At 36.5% G+C, this 21263-nt stretch overlaps 1 protein-coding gene across 2 annotated transcripts; it reads right to left on the bottom strand.

The window, feature by feature from the left end:
- Window positions 1–696: 696 nt before the first annotated feature.
- rno (PHD finger protein rhinoceros) lies at window positions 697–20773 on the bottom strand. Of its 2 annotated transcripts, XM_088271666.1 has the most exons (6): window positions 20209–20773; window positions 19654–19841; window positions 12186–12380; window positions 11500–11716; window positions 10879–11068; window positions 697–10253 (listed from the first exon to the last, which is right to left on the bottom strand). In XM_088271666.1, the coding sequence occupies exons 2-6, from the start codon at window positions 19782–19784 to the stop codon at window positions 3163–3165; spliced, it is 7824 nt and encodes a 2607-aa protein (XP_088127792.1). In that variant the 5' UTR covers window positions 19785–19841; window positions 20209–20773; the 3' UTR covers window positions 697–3162. The 2 variants fall into 2 exon arrangements, with proteins under 2 accessions (XP_088127792.1, XP_088127782.1); XM_088271656.1 differs by having other exon boundaries at window positions 19654–20773.
- Between the last annotated feature and the right edge of the window lie 490 nt (window positions 20774–21263).

The following is a 21263-nucleotide window of genomic DNA, read 5'->3' as shown; positions in this document are numbered from 1 at the left end:
AGCAAAAGAGGCATATTTTTAACTTAATATTTACCCGCTACAGGGCAGAAAGTGTTATTGCATTTTGAAGAAAAGTTTTTGTTTAATTATTTTTTAAATATACTAAATATTTTTCAAATGAAGAATAAGCCTTCAGGTTTTACCTAAAAAGATCTGTTGCACAGTAAAAAGTTCATTAAGTGGCTTGATATTTATTTTGAATACATTGTAATATATTTTAAAACGTTCTCCTGAAAAATCAAGTTTTTTTATTTATAACATTTTTGAAAGGAGTGAGCGATATAACATGTTCATCTATTATTCGATGTCCTTTATTGATCTTGACTTGTGTGTTCGTTAGCGTGACTGCGTGTATCCTTTGGTCCACTTATGGCCTTTACTATACTAACCATGTACGATGCCATCTCTTGCGATAATCCCTTCTGAATTATCGCGATATCACAAGAAATATTTTAGTTCGGCGCAGGAAAGAGTGACCTAGTGAAAGGGTTCTATTCTGTTTTAGCCATTCATCGCAATAGACGCCAATTTTTGCATAGATCACCTAGGCATATTCAGAAAATAGGTAATTATTAATTTAATTTTTTAAAACAGTTCAAGTAACAATAAATTGTATTTATATAATTGTATGAGTAATTTCAAATAGGTAATGAATAAAATAAAGGGGTTGAAGATAAAGGATATAAAAAAGAAGTGTTAAGGTTCTAAAAAAGTTTATTCAGAATGATGCGGTGACTATGTTATGGAAACATTTATATGATACACAATACCACCTGATGTAGGTTTGCTATATTATAAGTACCCCGGAACACATTCTATCATAAAAACAAATAATTTTATTATCATTTATATATCTGTACACGTGGATTTAAGTAGTTTGTACAAGCTCTTCAGTATGCTGAAGAGATAAAAAATATAAATTTCAGCGTGTTTATGTGCAACGATAATACATGTGTTTCAAAATTTCATACTTATTTGTTTCCTACACTATATAATTATGTTTCTTTTACCAGCAGCGAGTATCGATAAATTATGAGGAATTATGGGCTGTGAGCAATGTTTCTATGCTTTTAATTTACATTATTCAGAATAAATACTTGTGCACATACAGAACCAGATTAACCTTTTAATTCTCAGACTGATTTATCGTCAAGTTCTTATATATACAAGTAAAATACTTATGTTTATCATATAAGGCTATTTATTGCGTTAAATAATACTATATAAAATACGACATGGTGCAAACAAAATATGATTTCATATATAAAATAATTCTCAAATAAATTTATATTTACAAAATTGCAAATTGTGTTCACAACCAACTAAGAAATGGACCATTGCTGTCAACTTAAACCATTCCAAATTTGTAAATTTCCTCTTAAAACTAAAAATATTTATACAACTAAAAAAACTTACAACGTCTATATGTAAAATTATGCTGAAGTATACAATATAAAATAAAATAATACAATTTATCATTTGTTTTGTATCATACAATGTATATGAAAAGCAAAAATATTTAATTATCACACAACACAAAAATTATAGTATAATATTTACAAAAGTATTTAAACCCTATATGGTCATCGCAATAATTGACGGTAGATATTCCAATATCCTTTCCAGAGTATTCACTATTTAAATAGTGGATACAAACAATTATACAAATGGAAGAAACATTGTGGCTACCAGTAATTGTTTCATGTAAACATCAATGTCTCAGTGTAAATTTAACGTGATTTCGTGACACCATTTCAAGATAATTTCACATAAATGAAATGGTTTTATCCACATGTAAGTAAAATACGTTAAGGGTATGACTTAGATTCCAAGTGGAGTTTAAATTGAGTATTTGGATGGAATTTCAGAAAGGAAAGTAATTTATGCAATCAAACACAATATTATCATATAATTTGTAATAAAAAGAGTTGGAACATGATTTTCATAATACTGTAAAAGCACTAGATGAGATCATAGCTTTCACATATCTCGATACATTTTATAAAAGTCAATATAATAAGAAAAATCTCATCAAATATTATTTAAGCTGTCTATATAAAACATGTGTAACAAAAATATTAAGTCTATTTCCCACATAAAAGTAGCGCATCGTTTTAGAATATATGATTTCTTATTTTATAAAGTTCCTTCTTTAATACGACATGTGTCATCTGCACCAAAACGGAGTTCGGATATAGTATCAACTACTTTAGACTCAGGTAAAAATAGAATCTCACCTATCTGTAGCTTCTCTACCTGCCAATTAAATACAACTATTTCTACTAACAACATGAGCTTTTAATTTACCTCTTTCTTTATACATCGATACATTTATAAATAAAAAAGTATACCATCCGTACTCGGTACAAGATCTACATTATGTTTTAATCAAACAAATATACCAAAGTGACTAATGCTTTAACTTAATATTAACTAGTTAGAGATATAACGCTACTCAAATCTGAACCATATAATTCATACACTTAAATTTCACATAACATCCAAGTCACGAAAGCCACCATCTAATGGATTACACTTAAATACAACATTCATCGTTAATATAATTTAGATATACAAATAGTTGGCATATAATTATTAGTATTTAACATTTAAATGCATAGTCTTGTCAGTGACCTCCAGTATAATTACCCGGGTCTAGATATGGGAACACGCCCGAGCAGAAGTAATCTTAGCCTCGCAGTGCTAGGAGCCGGCAGGCAAGGCCGCGACACGGAGGCTGGCGGAGCCCGAGCCGTACGCCACTTTAGTCATCCGCCTCTAGCAGATGCAAACATTCATTTGTACAATATGAGCATTCCTCGCATCCTTACTTTCATAAATTATAACATGTACCATGTATCAAGCGAACAAATATAACAAATCTTTACTAGTTAAATATACAATACTTGTCAAATGCGAGTCAAAAAATTCATACGCTAGTTTGTTAAACGTGTTAATAAATTAAATAAAAGAAATATCCAAATTACGAAGGCACCATCGTAAATGAACTACATTTAAATATAACAAACACCGTTAGTACAGTATAGATTTACGAGTAATTGGCATATAATTACTAGTATTTGCGGTTGAAATTGGTAAAACGCGTAGCGTTATCGGTGATTATCCGGCACTGGAGATGGGGATGTGCCCGAGTGGGAGGAATCATCTGATCTCGCAGTGCTTGGAGCTGGAGGGCGAGGCCGCGTCGTCCTTCATGATGTAGCCCGAGCCGCCCGCGCCGCGCGCCAGCTTGAGGCGGATGGGTGACACCTTGGAGCCGCCCGCCTCCGCCGGAGTGTCCAGCGCTAGCGGGTCGGGCGCCGTCGGGTCGTACTCGAACGGGTCTGCCGCCAGCGCCGGGCTAGCCGCCGCGCCCGCCGCGCTCGCCGCTCCCGCCACAGCCGCATCACCCGCCTCCTCCTGCTCCCCCTTCACCGCCGCCGCCTCCTTCTTTCGAGCGATGCGGATGATGAGCTTCGTGGCACTCTCCGACTGCTTATTGACAACGTGCATTTCCGGAGAACGTTTCTCTCGTTTCTTCTTCCTTTTCTCGCTTTTTGACCGTTTCTTCTTCTCCTTCCTGTCTTCCTCGAAATCAGCAAACACTTGTCTTCTGAACTTCATGCTTTCTCTGCGCAAGTCATCTACGCTAGGTTTGGGAATAGTCGCTGCCAGTCTCTTTTTAGGCGGTTTAAAGTGAACGACATACTTGGAATCGCCGGAATCGCGAGACTGTTCGCCGTGAAAATTACCAATTTTAATTTTAAGTTTAGGAGCGGGAGAAACATTATTGGGACTTATGTAGGATGGATACGGTTTGCCAATCCGGCCTCGTCGTTTGTACGATATAGCCAACTGAGTAGGTATCGACAAGTTACTCGTGTTGTGCATGTCTTGGGGATCGTCCGTGTCGTAATTACGCATGTCTCGTGCCAGACTGCCCGAGACTTTTCTGCGTTTCTTTTCCATATTAGCTTCCACCACCGCCTTGTAATCTTCCATGGTTGGAATGCTGGTCATGGAAGCGATGGCTTTGGGTATAGTTATCACCGTCCTGTTGAAGGTGGACACGGGTGCCGGGGGAACTATGTGGCTGACTACCGCTACGGCCATGGGGTCATCCATGTTCATGTCTTGGGTGCAGTACTGCCGCAGCAGCTCCTTCTTGCGCATCCTCCGCAGGTTGGATGTTCCCGAGATGACTGCCGAGCTGACCGAGCCCACTGCGCTCGGTGCCCCCAGTATCGGCATTCCCACAGGAGGCTCAAGTATCGGTGTAGTCGGTTGGTGTATCACAGGTGCAACAGAGCTCGTTGGATAATTAGCATCCAAAAATGGACCTTTAATTTTTACTTTCAATTGATTTCTCGAATCTGTTAATGAAATTTTTGGAGTAGTCAAATCTTGTCCTTGTTCCGCAGACATTTCCGATGCTAGATGACGTCCTTTTGGTTCGTCGGTAAATTTGAGTGGTTCTTGAGACTTGTTGCTACTAGCTATGAGCGCCGAGTGAAGTTCTTTCTCCATTTCTTCATCTATATCAGGAAGTTGTTGGTCTGCAGTTCCACTAGCAAAAACTCCTAAAAGGTTTTTGAAAGCATCGTTGATGGATACTTCGAACTCGTTATAAGTGCGCATGTCCACCGGGCCTGGCAGAACGGGTTGAACAATTTTACTGAAGGCTTGCTGGGGCGTGCCTGGAGCGTTAATGTGTACGGTTGGTGATTTAGGACTCGCTACTTGAGCCGGTATCTTGGTGACAGGTGTGGGAGGCCGCAATTCCCTTACATCCGCCGTGTATGCACGTTTCATGGACACTCGAGATGGACTAGCAAACTTTGGGGACTGGGATAAATCCCTATACTCCGGGTGTTTACGCTCGTGAATATCAGTAGATTTTCTCCTTTCTCTCATTGATTTCAAATTATTTAAAGCATCATTGGTAATGTCTTCGTCAAAATCTAAATCATACACAGTTCCCGCTAATTTATTATGAATTGTATACAGTTCCATATCATAGTTATTCATTACGCTTACTTTACCCCTTGGTCTTCTTTTATTTCTCGAGCCCCGTAAAATTTTAGAAATACCCTTTTTAAATACACCACTTTTATTGCTCACATCGTGTTGCCTAGGAGATTTCCCTGGACTCTTACCGGGGGATTTACTCTGCTGGACTGTAAATCTAGATGAGGTTCTCGTAGCTTTGGTAGGAGACTTCTTTCCTTGTAGAGGGGAAGAGTCATCCGTTGAATGTTTCTCATTCGATATTTGAGTTTGGAGAAGCGTATTTCCAGAATGGTCCTGGTTGCACGATGGAGATTCTTGCATGGAAAATGAATTAGGGGGTGTTAAGTGGGATTCAGCATCATGTGCAGGAGAATCCAAAATGGCAGGCTTCGGTGTAGGAGGAGCGATCATAGCAGTCGTCAGGGCCATATTATGAGAGGAAGATGTGAATGCTGCGGTACATGGAGTACTGAATGGAAGAGATTCTTCGCTCGACTTGGGGAGCTGAGAGAGTATGGATGTAGAGTTTGGGTACGGCAAGTTCATGTTCGGTGGAAACAGCGCAACACCGGGCGATGCGAGAGGTAACTGGGAACTCGGGGTTGTAGGAGGAAATAATGACACTGGGCCCATGACAAATTGAGAAGCTTCGGAACAAAAAGGTTTGGGAAGCTGAGTGTCTAAAGGACAAGGATGGTAAGAATAATCCATGTTTGATACCATGTCTGGATGCTTATGAATGTTGGCCTCCTCCATGTTTTCATTTATATTGGAATGTTGGTTTTTATTCACAACAGAAGAATCAGATGCAGAACTGGAAGTAGACGATCTTCTTGCTGGTATAAGTTCACTTTCTGCCCACTTGGACTGATGTCTCATGCTGTTGTATGGAGACGGAATAGGGGTGCATTCGGGTTGCATTATAATATTCCCAATATCCCTTTCATAATGAGATCTGTGAGACTCAGACCCTGGGGGCAGACTAACATCGGTTTCACTTGGCTGAGACGTGGTAACGTGGAGAGGTTCCATTGTTTTATTTTCCATAGCGTCTGTTTCCACGATATCGCTAATCTTCTTGCTCTCTGGAACTTCTAGGAATGGTTTTGAAGCTCCATTGTCATGTAATTCACTTTGCAATACACCTGGACACACTTCCCAGAGATCTTGTCTTCGCATAATGTTGTATTGCATCTGTTTATCAATTTCCAAATTAAGATGGCCCTGAGCTGCAAAGCATTTAGAAGGCCAAACTTTTTCACTTTCAGAAAGCACACTTTTATATTTATCTGCATTTTCGGCAGTAACTGATTCTGGAGGTGCGGTACATTCTTCATATTTAGCACTAGAACCCTCAATGGTCTGGAGAGGGTGCATTAAATTTGTAACGCTGGCATCATTTTTTATAACAGAATTAATAGTAACAGAAGAATCTAGTAATGGCTTTGATACTGCTAAAGAATGAGATTTTACAAAAGGTTCATTTTGTGTAAATGAAGGCAGTGTTATATCAGATTCTTTAACATCACTAATTTCCGCATCAGAAGTCTCACTTTGAATGCAAACGCTCGGTTTCTTAGAAATCATTTGCATTCGGAGCTTCTCCACTAAATTTAATGTCTCAGGAACACCTCTATCTTCTTTAGAATCCTCTTTGAATAAAAAATCTGATGCAAAAAATGGAGGTACTTTCATTATCTCTTCTCCTTGGGAGATATTAAAACCATCATCAACCGCTAGAATATCATTTTCAAAATCAAACAATTCACAACACCCTGTTTCTTTTCCAGTCGGTTGCGGTGAAAATATTGATCTATTCGGATACGGCGGAGGAATAATGGGGGCTTTCATAGGCTTAAGTGGTTCAGGTTCTGGCATCTCATTACAATCAATTTCAAAATTTAAATCTTTGTCAATATCCAGAGGAGTAATACTCAAAACACTACTCTGAATCTCTGCAACTGATTTTGGACTACGATCATCGCAGACTTCGGTCATTTTGTGCTCAATTCCTTTAGGAGTTGGTGGAGATTTAAAAGTATCACACATAGTTTTTGGTGCTGAATCAAAAACTAAATTCTTGTCTTTACTTGCCAAAAATTTGTCTTCGGGAACTGATTGCTGCGCTATCTCTAAATGCTGCTGGTGCTCAATCACTGAAGTCTGTGTCTTGCACGTAGGACTACTAGCCAAAATTTGTTGAATAGGCGACATGGATGATTGGAAAGGACTCTCTTGGGATTTTCTGGATTTTTTAATATCCTTTTCTTTTGATACTTTGGGTAACGGGGAAGGATCTTTAGAATGTTTGGATGATTCAGATTTTGGTGTGCCAATTTTCTTATTTCCTAAATGCTTATCACTTTTTTCTTGCTGTTTAGGGGATTCCGCAGTCAACTTTACCTTCTTGTCCTTTTTCCACTGCGTAGGTGGAAGTTTACGGGACTGGCTATCCTCTTTGGAATTGTCAGGTTGCGCAGGGGGAGTGGTTTGATTTCCTGACTTGCGAGTTTTCGTTGATTTACCCACGGTTGAGTGAGGCAGATTTCGCGACCCTGCAGTAACACTTCGGGTACGAGCACGCACCGAAGGCCTTGGCAGCGGATGAATGGGTCGAGGTGGTTTCTCTCTCTCAGCAATCGGTGAATGTAGCCCACGCTCAGGCTGGCCATCGGAAGTTTTGAGCTTCTTGTCTGGGGCCTTGCGGGATACACCACTGTTGGCTTTAGAGACACTCTCAGCTGCGGAAGGGGATCTCGCTTTTTTCTCAGAGGATTTACCACTTGGATTAATGGAGGAGACTTTGGATGAATCTTTATGTGCTTCTGAATCACTGGATGGACTAGAAGAAGAGGCGACCTTTGTTCCCTTGTCAAGAAAGGGCGGGTCATCATTCATTCTTCTAGAGGGAGAGAATAAGGATTTCACCATAAACCTTTTATGAACAGTTCCTTTGGAGTCAATTTTTACTACTTCCTCATCATCAGAACTACTACTCGAAGAACCACTACTACTTGAGTTATTTGTTGAACCAGAGCTAGATTTGTTTGGACTGGGACGCTTCTCATCTTCTTTCCTCGGAGACAGTTTCTTGGTTCCCTCAATTTCTTTTTTCTTTCCTGAATCTTCTACTGTACTTTCAGCTCCTGGAACCTTGAACATTCCACTTTTTATATGTTCCGCAGCTTTTTTAGCTGCTTGTCTTTGTGGCACATATGCTAAAATATCTAGGAAATCCTTATCCCCTTCTTTTTCAAATTCAAAAATGTCATTACCAGGTACCAAAGACTTCCTGTCTTTTTTATCCTTAGGATCCTTGACCTCTTTTTTATCCTTTACTTTGTTTTTACTTTTGGGTTTCAGTTCTTCTGCAGCCGGCTGTATAAGCTTGTTTTCAGGTACGGCATCTATTGTTTCTTTGTTCTTTACATTGACAGTATTAGAGCGCATATTTTCTGATGCTTTCTTGGCAGCTTGACGTTGTGGAACAATCAAATCAGTTGGATAATCTTTATTCTTGGAAGATTTAACATTTTCTTTATCTTTCAGGTCTTCATCAGATTCTGGAGCCTTATCTTTAGGTAGAGATTTCTTTGCACGCTTCGCATTTTTGTTTTCACCTTTCTGCAATGGAATGAATTCCTTGACAGCAGCTTTTGTTTTAAATGGATGTTGTGAATCATTGGTTGCATTTGAGGATTTGTCTTCATTAACGTCTTCATGTTTATCACTATTTTCACTGTCAGAATAAATATCTGCGGTCAATTTTAACTTTTTCGAAGAACGAATTGGCATCAATTCATCACTCTCTGTTCCTGATAGTGGTTTTGCGCCCATCTCACGCTCCATTTGTCGCAATGTACGACTCTTGGGACAATCTCTCTTTTTAGTACTCTGTGCTTCATCTTCGCTTGAACTGTCCACTTTACTCTGAGAAGCTGCAGGTCCTCTAGACTTTTTCTTTTCAGTCAATTTTGTATTATCATTGTTTTCTTTATCTTTGGAGGATAATTTCTTCTTTGGTGCTTGAAAAGAATTTTTCTCTTCATCATCAGTTGTAGAGTAAATGGGCCTGCAATATATATCCCTGTCTGGAATACTCTCGGCTCCACTAGACATACTGTAGAGACTGGCACTTCTACGTGCTGATCCATTCAAATATAGTCTTTTGTAAGGATTTTCAGTAGATTTAGAAGTTGTTTTAACAATACCATTCAAATCCTTCCTTTTTTCATCCCCTGAATCTACGCCTGCTATTTGAGCTAGTAGATTTTCAAAATCCCCCTTATGATCTACGGCATTAGGATGAGAATATAATCTGTCGTAAATTGATGGTCCATGATTGGCTTCCACAACAGCAGTCATAGCGGTCGGAGCTAAAGCATTGTCTTCAGACAGAACAGCAACTTGCTTGTGAAATGTTTGCTCTCGCATACGAAAGAAGGATCTGGATAATTTTTCTCTTCTGCTCACCATGTAGCACAGATTTCGCACCCGTTCTAAGTCCTGTCTCAACTGAACAAACATTTTCATCTTTTCTAAATCGGCTTGTTCCTGACGATGAGACAAAAGGTCAGTCTCGTCGGATTTAGGGGGTAAAAGGGGACGATTGTGACCAGCTCTGCGCTTCAACTTCCAATAATTGTAGATGTATTGAATTCCGTCTTGGTCTACGTCCAGGAGATGCGTACTTATGTCTTTGATGCTCACATGTTTGTCGAATTCCGCTTCAATTTCGTGTAAACGAAGGGCTCTAGCTACTGATTTTTCCTCTGATGTCATATCTTTACGCTTCTTACGTTTGGAATCATCTTCTTCTGAACCGGAGCCACCTTTATCCTTTTTACAATTGACACTGTGTTTTTGACAGTAAGAGCGAAGTTTAACACCGTCATCTGCATTTTCATCTTCTATTATGGCACGCATTTCGAGGCCATGTTTGAAAGCGCAAGTTACATGGTAGGCGGTTTTACATGTCCTGACGGAGCACTGAATGCACGCTCCAGTGCGTTCACGGCACAACACACAGATGAGGGACCAACGGGAGGGCGGAATGGCGGATATCTTGGTGATGGGCTCCATCTTCTCAGCGCAGCCGATGGACACCTCGGGGATCCAGAGGACACAACTTACGTGGGCCCACTTGTGTCCCGACGGAGTGCACTTCATAGCCCCTCCGAGGTTAGGACACAGCTCACACATTGGACGCGCTCCGTCGCCACACGGCCGACACAGCCATTGACCTGCAACCAAAGATCCCTCACTGACAAAACTCCAATAACGTGACAATAAATTAACTTCAATCGGGTCAAGCACGTAAAAACAATCACCACCAATCAACGATGAGAACTAACTGAACATATTATATATTCAATTAGTTGATTAAGCACCGTATCGGTAAATATTTCAAATGCGATATAAATAACCTACTATTTTGAAAGAGCCAAAGTGTTGAGATGTATCACTCAATTATAGGCGTATAGCCAAAAAAAAATTAGGGTTGTTATAATTTGCAAAACTAACAATTAAGATCGGACATGAGAATAAAGCAACGTATTAATAAATATATTGGGTTGGAAACTAAATTATTGCGGATTTCACTAACAGGTTTTTCTTTTCAGACAGCCCTCGTACTTAAATGAGGATCCATTCTATAGCTTTGCTTATTTCAAAAATCTAAATTTATTTCTGCAACTGCAAATGTTTCAGTTTTCATTTATGGTTGAAATTTCTAAGTAACCCTTCAAACATGCATGTAAAATTCTCTTTAAAATTATTTCACATATTAAGAAAGCCCCATAAATATTCATATGTGTCAAATATATTCCATTGTAGAACTGATGAAAAATGATAAGAAATAATGATTACCTGATGGTATTGCTGTTATTCCATAACAAGCTTGATGTACGCATATGTTGCATGCATCACAGAACACCATTTCATTCCCTTCCTCAGAATCTGGCGATCGGCACACATCACATATGACATTCTCATCATATTCTATTCCGAGTCCTTCTTCAGACTTTATTATGGCTTGAATCTTGTCCCAACAGCGAACCTTTTAGAAAAACAATTAGTTTTAAAAAACTGTACAATCACTTATAAATAATACTGGTATCCTATGATGTGAAAATAATATTTTTGATAGCAAAAGTAAGATCAACCCTTCTACTTTTTCTTAGTATATCAGAAACAAGGTTACTCAAATTAAATTTTTTGAGTTTTCAAAGTTTGATTAGTTTTTTCAAACATCACAGAAATCAATAAATGCCATTAAAATTAAAATTGTTCAAAAATGTACCAAAAAAACCGAGGAGACTTATACTTGTATATGACCCAATATAAATTGACATATTTTCCTATTTGCCTTGTGCTTATGTCATCCATAAAAACTATTTGGTTTACATTATAATAAAAGAAGAGTTATTATCTTACATTTGCTTATAGTTAATATCCTGATGAAGTTATTGTTTAGGATAATAAACGCACCTCTAATTCCTCGATAACTCGTTCGAGATGGTTCTCGTGGATTATCTGAGAGCCGGCGCGAGCCCGCTCCCCGTTGAGCGCCCGCAGCCAGGCGGAGTCACACGCGTCCAGGTCATACGCACATGCGTTCTCCGCCAGAGCACTCGCAGTGCTGAGGTGATGTTCAGACGATGAAAAGTGAGCATCTTGAGCGAGCCTGACATATTTTTGCTTGGGTCTGTGAAAAACCAATTTTTAAATAATGTAATCATAATTTAGAAACAATATTAAAAAAATACTTTCTTCGGGCAGGCCGAAATGGCTCTGTTTGAAAACAGAAATGATTATATTATTACCCAATATTGTAATGCAGCAAACCAGAATACGAAATATGGGGTCTGTTCAAAAAGTATCCGACTTTTATTCATAAAAATAACGTTTATCTGCAAAAACAAGTTCTTGGGTGCAATTTGTTAATAGAGCATTGCTGCCATATTGGACAATATATTAAATTGCATACTTTTAGGTGGAATTTAGAATCAATATTAGAGAATATGAATTCTGAAAAAAAACTTTTCCAAATAGAAAAAAGGTATACGGAAAATATCCTTAAAATGCTATTAAAAAATAAAAGATCTCGGTTAGACAGAGGTTATACAGAGTTCATCCGAATATTAAATAATGAATGATAATTGAAATAGACTTACAATTTAAACTCTTCAGTAGTGGCATTAGCAGGTTGTTCGATTTCAGATACGGCGGGCTCTGGTAAAGAATCTGGATTGACAGGAACTTGCACACCTCGCTCCCATTCCTGCTTCCAAGGGTCGGTTATGATCCAGTACTCGTCATGTGCTAATGGCTCCGAATCAGGTAGCTTCATAGCACTGATCAAGTCTTTCCTGTGTAAATATACAAAACATTTTGTTACACATTCATCAAGTTACTACAGCGCAAAATCAACAACCATTGTATTCAAAATTTACATTTGCATCGGTCAAAAGTTAAATACTCAAAATCATACAGTGCTGTTAATTTTGTCAAAAATAACATTCATTTGTCATTGGACAATACAGTATTTACCAAGAAAGTGGTATCATTATCCTGGCTGCATTTCAAACACATATATACATTATATATATATTAGAGTTTTCGAATATCAAAATAAAAAACAGTTCAGGTTCTCCATATTTCTGTGGAAACATTTTGATTTCTAGATTTTACATATTTCAATAGGAAACTCTCTTGCCAAGGACAACAGAATGATTGGACTTTCTTTTCAATCAAAAAATCTTCAAGATGTTTAAAATATCTCTCGATTACAAATGCACAATTGTGTAATTACTAATGCATTTTAACTAATGGTAATATGCTCACTGTAATCAATGATTTACCAACTATTAGTATTTCTCATCATTTATCTTAAGGCATTTCAGTCTCCGCAGATTATTTTATAAATTCATCTGTGAATCAGTAGACAGATGTTGAAAGGTACAAACCAACCAGTAGTCATTATCTGTTATATTTTGGGGAGCGAAAATAAGAAATTCATTAGAAAATCCAAAAAAATCCTGCAGTATGAAATGTAATTTTACTTATATTATTTTTGACATCTCATCAAAGATGAAGAAGACTATGGAAGTCTGGGCATTTACACGGAGCTGAAGTCATTGATGAGATGTCAAAAATAATATGAAAGACATAATCCAGATTTGTGTATTTGAACACACTCAAAATGTAAATAATTATTAGGTCAAAAGTGTTCGTGATAGCAACACTTTCAGTGTTTCAAGACCTTAGGCATCATGGTAAAAAAAAATGTCCACACTTTTTTACTTCCCACGGGAATGATGTGCCAAAAATCCGCCCTTAGCGAGTACTTACATCATACAATCACTCTCAATGTTTCTAGGTTAAGGGTGTTAAGAGTCCAGTCGCTATATAATTCAAAATTATATCAATTAAGTATAGCAATTTTTCTTTAATAACAATTGAGGTGAAATTTGATTGTTGTATAACTCAACAATATTAGGTTGTCTTCCAAGTATTTTCATTCTGTTTTTTGAACTATGCCCAGCATGGCCTCAATACAAAAATAGATAAAATAATGTTATTCTTTTCACATTATACAATACATGTCAGCTATCCCTAAGAAACATTAACCCCCCCGCCCCCTTTTCCCCTGCCCCAACAGTTACAAAAGAAACATTATTGTATTTGTGCCATTTTATCTTGATTTAAATAACATAGCTACTACGCCATAAAAAATATCATACAAGCGTGATAATAGACAGTCACTCAATGCATTATGCAATAAAAACTTCAAAACATTAGTGAACTAAATTTAAATAAATTACCATAATACGTAAATAAAATTGTTGGAAAATCAAATATAAAGAATGATTGAAATATAAAATAGGGTAGAATTTTTTTATTAAATAGAGAAAAGAGGTAAAAACTTTTTTAAATCTTAGGGTGAAGACTGGCCAGAGCATTTCGTCGTAACGTAACATGTTACAATGCGAGCATTCAGGCAGTCAGTACAGCGAACCGAGCGTTCCATTCATAGTTTCGGATGCTCGCTGATGCTCGCCGCGAGCGATGTTACGACATTATGTACGACGAAAAGCTCCAGTCAGTCTCTACCTTTAGGAATGCAATTCTAAAAAAGCATTGAGATTAGTTTGGGATAATGAATATGAGAGAGAAATCTTTAAATATGCTGAAAGCTATATTTTTTTGTCACCATGTAAAAAGTTGTAATATTAGATTTAATTTCTAATTTGAAAAATAACAAATAACTCTCCACTGATGACTTTTCTTTGGTAATAATTTTTTATCTTAGAAATTGTTGGGACATACTCTAGACCAGTGATTCCCAAAGTGGTCTATATCGACCCCCAGAGGTCTATGACAACTTGCAAGGGGTCTATGTTTTAATTTGAATTTAAAATATAAATGTATAAAACGTAACATGTGTGGTTCAAAGTGAGTAACACTACATATACCGGCTGTCAAAATACATTTGAAGTTAATGAATTTAATAAAAATCCATATCAGGTAAGGCAAGGGGTCTATGAGATAAAAGAGTTTGGGAACCTCTGCTCTAGACAAATACTTTATCTTGATATATGATTTCCATACCAATTGGCAGAGTTTTAAATTACATGAACCAACAGCTTGTGTCAGTATCTTAAATCACAGGGTTACAATATGTTTTGTTTTATTTTACATAAACAATGGAAAACTGTTTATGAATTCACCTACTGTCAATTATTTAATGTAGTCTATACACAAGAGACAGATTTTCACAGCTCAAGTCACTTTGAATTCAACAAAATTATTGTATAATTATGAAAGGCAATATGCGGCTCGTTTTAAAAAAATTACTTAGGAAATAATAAAAACACACACATATCCATCAATTGTTCAGTGTATGCGATACTCCTTCGGATATTAAAAGAAATCTTTTCTTGATTACTTAAATAAAATATTGATAATAGGAGATACATTGTACTAAAAATAATTCAGGACTTAGACCATCAAATTGATGTTTTGAGTTTAATGTTTTTCAGTTAGTTTAACATTATTGCCTGGTGATATGAAAAAAAGCACATCGATTGACAAATTTCCTTGAAATATTGTGTTGCTAACAAAATTCATATTGAAAATGTTGGAGACAGCCTTTGGTGAGTTTTATATTTAGAACAAGAGCATTCGAATACCCATTCAACGGTCGTGAAGTTGACAATTTGCCTTGTTCCGGGCGTACTTCAACCAAAAATAATAAGAAAAATGTCAATGAAATTAAGAAATTCGTTCCTGACAATTGTCATTTCAGCTCATGAACTTGACATCAACTTGACATCGCAAATCGGCTCAAATTATTGCAGTTCATGTTTTGGGAATGAGACACTTCGAGCCCGAATATTCTAAAAGAGCTCAATTTGCTTCAAATGAAGCATTGTTGACCTCAAAAAGTGTATAGATAATTGGAGTGCTCATTGGGAGATGCATACAGCTTCAATTAACACATTTCGGACGGGTGATTTTTACATGTGTAGACCGCTGGCAACGGGATTTCATAATTATGTTCATATAGTTAAGACAAAGAGATTAAATCAGTCCTGAAAGTTATTTGACAGAATGTATTCGTGGATACTATGTACATCAATATTTAATCACTTTTATGTAATAATTTTACAATTTTAACTCAAGAATGCAGAAATTTTCACATGTACTGCAATGTAACAAAAAGAAACAATATATATATATATATATATATATATATATATATATATATATATATATATATATATATATATGTATATATATATATATATATATATATATATATATATATATATATATATATATATATATATATATGTGTGTGTGTGTGTGTGTGTGTGGACATATATGAATGGATATAAATAACATTTGCCAAACTAGAAATGTTTATGTAAATTGTTAGTGAACAACAGTATCGTTCGAATTAATGTGAACACAAGTAATACTTTGAAAAAATCAACATTTACTATATATATATAGAACAATAAAACCGAGGAATGAATGCAATTTAGATTGTTTTAATAGAAAACATGTTATCTCTTGACTTTTATAACTTCTTCAACACATTTTGGCATAGAAACGATAAGTTTTTTTTTAGTTTTCTCATATTTGCTGGTCTCAAAACCATGTATGGATTTCTGCCTCAATCAGTTTTGTTTTTGCTGTGCAATCTATTTTACGAAGTCTAGCTTTCACAATAACTTACTGATTTTCACAAGGAGTATGTCCGGTGAGTTATTTGGCTATTCAAGGGATGATTTTTTTTGTCCTTGAAATATTTCATCTTGAGCTTGGACACGTGGCATGAAACCGAATATGTTGAAAATCTACTTGAGCATTGCTATCAACTTTTTCTTCCAATCTGTTCTAGCAAGTTTCTGTATTTTTGCCAGTTCTTCATCCCTTCGATCTTCACAAGGCATCCGGTACCTTTATAAGAGAATCAGCTCCAAATCATCATTAACGGATGTTTAACTGTTTGATAAATAAGAGCTGTAGCAATTTTTTCATTGTCACTTTTTATAACGAAACAAAATCGCTTTCAAAGCAAAGTCGTTTTCATACGGTGGAGTCATGAACGATAACTCCAGCGTGTGTTAAGGCGTGCTGAAAGTCTTGGTTAGTTTTCCTAGGGTTTAATTTACTTTTCCTAATTAAAAACGGTGGAGTCATGAACGATAACTCCAGCGTGTGTTAAGGCGTGCTGAAAGTCTTGGTTAGTTTTCCTAGGGTTTAATTTACTTTTCCTAATTAAAAAAGCTTTGTCCCTTATTTCATCTTTTTTTCCATCCACATTTCCCTTTTCTGTTCCCCTCAATCATCCCAATGTTAATTTTTTGCTGCAAAATCTTATTGACAGCTCCTAAAACTTACACCACACTCCTTGGCAATATTTCCTTGACTCATTGGTGTGTGGTAACAATTTTAGTGCGCTTTTTGGGAGTAATATCCATCTTCACAAATAAAAACCAAATAAAGTCAAAATTCACTAAAATCTTAATAATTCTTAAAAACAACAAATTAAACGCGTCTGCAGCTTGCTTTTTGTTATTACTCACAAACTGATAGAACAATAAAACAAAATAGCCGCTCATTTGATATAAGAGTGTTGCCAACTGCGAAAAAAATATTATGAAAATGTTGATGTGTTCACGTTAATTCGAACAATACTGTATGTCATTCCATATAATGAAAACTAAAAACTCAAAATAGTAAATTGATTTCATTTCTGAATTCTATTTTATATCTTGTTTTTTTTTAGCCACCACATTATAATGCGTAATATTTTCTTAAAATATTTGTTAATTCATTACAAATTGAACTGAATGAAGTGAAACATACCTGTCTAGATTCCGCTATAGACTTGTACAGTTGCTGTGCCCGAGATACGAGAGTCATTTGTAAAATAGGGTTCCCATATTTTTTTAAATATACAGATTTATTGTTTTCCTTAGCATTATACATCATTTTAAAGCTTAAAACCTACTTTATTTTTCTACAAAATTGCCGTTTTTGTCTAAACCCTTTGGCAGACGATGCTCCAACTTATGTATCCCAAGTCATAAAATTCTGCCGCCATTCCTGTGAGAAATGGAATAACCTTTTCCTTGACTTCATCGTCAGTATAGAAGACGGTTGCCACGACGTTACCAAGACTCATTTGTTTAAACTTCCTCGGCTTTGGTGAAGTTGAATGACGCCATTCACGTGATTGTTGCTTGGTTTCCGGGGCGAAATGAAACACCCATGTTTCATTGCCTGTAACGATGGAATCCAAGAATTCTTCCTTGTTGTCTTCACATTGTTGAAGAAACTGCTGGGCACACTCAACACGTTTCTGCTTGTGGTTTTCTGTGAGCATTCGTGGTACCCACACCATTCGATAGCCTAATTTTTCAGTTATAATTTTGTGAATTGGAATGGCGGCAGAATTTTATGACTTTGGATAAAAAAGTTGGAGCACCGTTTGCAAAAGTGTTGAGACACAAAAGGGCAATTATGTAAAAAACAAAATAGAAAAGGTTTTAAGCTTTAAAATGATATATAATGCTAAAGAAAACAATAAAGCTGTATATTTTAAAAAAATATAGGACGTTATTTTACGAATGACCCTCGTATGTTTGCAAAAATTTCAAGAATGTCTTGAATCGGCATAAATAAAGCAACTACGTTGGGAATATACGCATATATGCATACACACGATTCCTTTTACTATATTTCCGTGTTTGAATCAGCAGTATAACCGCGTAAACGCATTTTCCTTCATTCAAAATCTGTATTCCACATATATTATTACCGTGCAAATTTTAACCAGTATCAATGCCAATGTCAATGAAAAAATGAAAAGTCCACACTTTATACATTACAGCATAATGCTATTGGTGCAAAAAGCTAATAACAAACGCTTGTATCAGAAAAAATAAGACACAACAAAGAACAATCGCAAAAACATTACATGGTTAACTTAGTAAATCAAATCAAAACTTATTAGAATCTGTGTATTTGTGTTTTGTGCTTTGCGACTGTTCTGCACACTTGCATTTTCTTATGTAAAATATGTATTTCTTTTTAAATAATTGTCTAATACAAAAATTATACCAAACACGTAAATGTGTCTCTTGGCATGTGATCTCCCCAGAATAAATTTTAAAAATCATATTAATTACCTTTCTCAATTACTAAATATGTAAATGACAAAACAAGTACAAATAATGAAATTCTAGCAAGGTGGATAGCGGGAAAGATATTCTTAGTTTCCTATTTGAGCTATTCACAGGGTTGATGTTAATTTTATAGAACATAAATTATTAAGTTTGACAACACTAGTTATATTTACAATTTTTTTTATTATTATAAACATAAGACTAAGTTCTTCTGGATTATTGTGGTATCGGTTTGTTTTGTGAATTTTGATCTAGTTTGTACACGTAGTTTATCCACCTACACCATTGGGAAAATTCTATTGATACATTTATAATTCAAAAGCAAGCACCGAGTTTCTGTCACGCTGTGGAATTGAACAACATGTATAATACATTATTCATTATTATGTATAACGCAAATGAAAACAATAGCCAATATACAGAGCTAAACAATCGCACATAAATTTGTAAAAAGTGAAATAAGAACCGAATGCTCACTTAAGTAGATCCTGCAAGTCTGGTAGCTTATATTTCCAATAAAGGGCAATACAATCTGCCAGACATCTGGGATCCACTGGTTGACTCAGATTGTAACATCTATTCGACATCAATATGAGTCAACATAGGATTGTAACGATGTAGATGTTCTTACACAAGGTCTAAAGTTATTATGCTTCGTCGTAGTATTTGGTTTCTCAATTTTTCAGCTGCCACATTGAAAGTTTAGTTATTTATGGAAAAAATATACATAATTAACAACTTTCTGATATAAATTACATAAGAAATGATTCACGCTTAATTCAATTTAAAACAACGCTACAACATAATATTTTAGAGAAACAATAATTCGCAAAAAAATAGGCAGGAGTACATGTATATTTGAGGGTCCAGACACGCGATACTTACCTCCAGGATAGAGGGAGAGGTGGGAAGTGAGTGAGTAAGTGGGAAGCCAACTAACCTGAAGAGCTCGGCCGGCATGTTGGGGACGCAGCGGTTGTAGATCTTGCAGTCGTCCGCGTCCGCCTTGCGCCTCTTCACGAAGGCGTCCTCTCCGCGGCTCGAGGCCCTCTTGCTGCCGGTCGCCGACATGGTGCTTCTTCCGCCTTCTACCGCCTTCTACATGCTCCACTCCCGCCACTGTCGGATCTGCAACAAGCCACCGTTCACGGCACCGTCAGACTCCGCTGACCATACTAGTCCGCTTCCACTGGCCCGACTCGCCGAATCCTCAATGGCCGAACGTCAACCTTCCCGATGCCGATGTTTGTCACCCGTCGCAACTGGCCACTTCGTCATCGAAACTGTCATCTGGACGCGGAAATATCGGTTATTCGCGTTAAAAGGGCGAACTGCGAGAAATGGAACGTGAACTTGACATTTACGTAAAGGTAACGGAAAAATGTATGGCGGGTCTCAGCACGATTATCACTGTATACATGCCCTGTAAACACAAACGCCTGCCCAAGGCACGACACTTACGCTATATTTTCAAGTTAATAAGGCAAATACTTACAGCAACATCACTCGCACAATTGTAACACAACCGATCTACACATTCCATTCCGAGAAACAGTTCTTTCGGGTAAATATTTACGCGAGTCGCAGTGTCCGCAGACTCCATTTGGTAAGGCCAACAAAATTGACAACACAGAGAGCAGCACCGTCTGAGACTGACGTGGTTTTAGACAAACGAAAATTAAGTCGCACAAGTGGCGATTTTTTTTTCATGGCTTTAGATTCTGAAACTTTTATCAATATAAAAATGAGCGAGGAAATAGATTTATGTATTTTATGGAAAACAGGGTCACTTTCACCACGAAGCCCTTTGGCGCCATTGTTGTTAATACATTTGTATCACGTGACCCGCTACGACTCGCTTGCGCAGGCGGGCCAGAAAGTTAATAAAGATGCTTTGTAAGATTAATTTGCGTCGTAAAACATCGAGATTACAAATTAGCGTTACAACAAATATTTCATTTCAACTGTTTCCTCAAACTTTGAAAAAATGTAGCGTTTCCTCAAACATCATAATAACTAATAACTACCGTGAAATACCTATCGACACTATTTTTAGGAATGCAATTCTCCGTGACTTTAGACAATAAGATATCAATACGAGCATTGGAGTTTTTTCCGCTAGCTTTCGTTAGAGCAACGGACATTAGGTACATAATGAAATATACCTAATGCACATATTACTTTACAAAATACAGTATATATTTTTTAAATTGCATGCTTTTCTGAATGGGGATTTTTTTAATTAGGTGTGATTTTTACTAGATGTAGTACCTGAGTAAATATTTTCACATTCTCCCCCGCATTCTACTAAAGAGCAAAATATTTCATCTCATATTTTTAATTTTTCCAGACTGTTAGATATTCTACTGTTTTTTTCTTCTACTTTTAGTGGCGTAATTCAAAAGAAATGCAGACGACATATATTTCCAGTTATCACCCCCTTACTTACTTGCTCCTAAGGATTGATGTGGTATTATTCATACCGTCAGACACAAAAATATGATTCTTCAAGATTTTTTAGATAGTATTATTTGTGTTTTTATTATTTAC

Source organism: Brachycentrus maculatus, unplaced genomic scaffold (genome assembly GCF_059751285.1).
Source record: "Brachycentrus maculatus isolate JH-2025_06_01 unplaced genomic scaffold, ASM5975128v1 h1tg000029l, whole genome shotgun sequence".
NCBI lineage: Eukaryota > Metazoa > Arthropoda > Insecta > Trichoptera > Brachycentridae > Brachycentrus > Brachycentrus maculatus.
This window is presented reverse-complemented; position numbering and strand designations above follow the sequence as displayed.

What these genes read in the sequence shown, in the direction of transcription:
- rno (XM_088271656.1), bottom strand. Translation starts at nt 19,784, where the DNA reads ATGTCGGCGACCGGCAGCAAGAGGGCCTCGAGCCGCGGAGAGGACGCC. An exon ending in GAGTTATCGAGGAATTAGAG is followed by an intron (nt 11,069 to 11,499) that starts GTGCGTTTATTA and finishes TTTTTCTAAAAG; the next exon opens with GTTCGCTGTTGGGACAAGAT. An exon ending in AATAACAGCAATACCATCAG is followed by an intron (nt 10,254 to 10,878) that starts GTAATCATTATT and finishes CTTTGGTTGCAG; the next exon opens with GTCAATGGCTGTGTCGGCCG.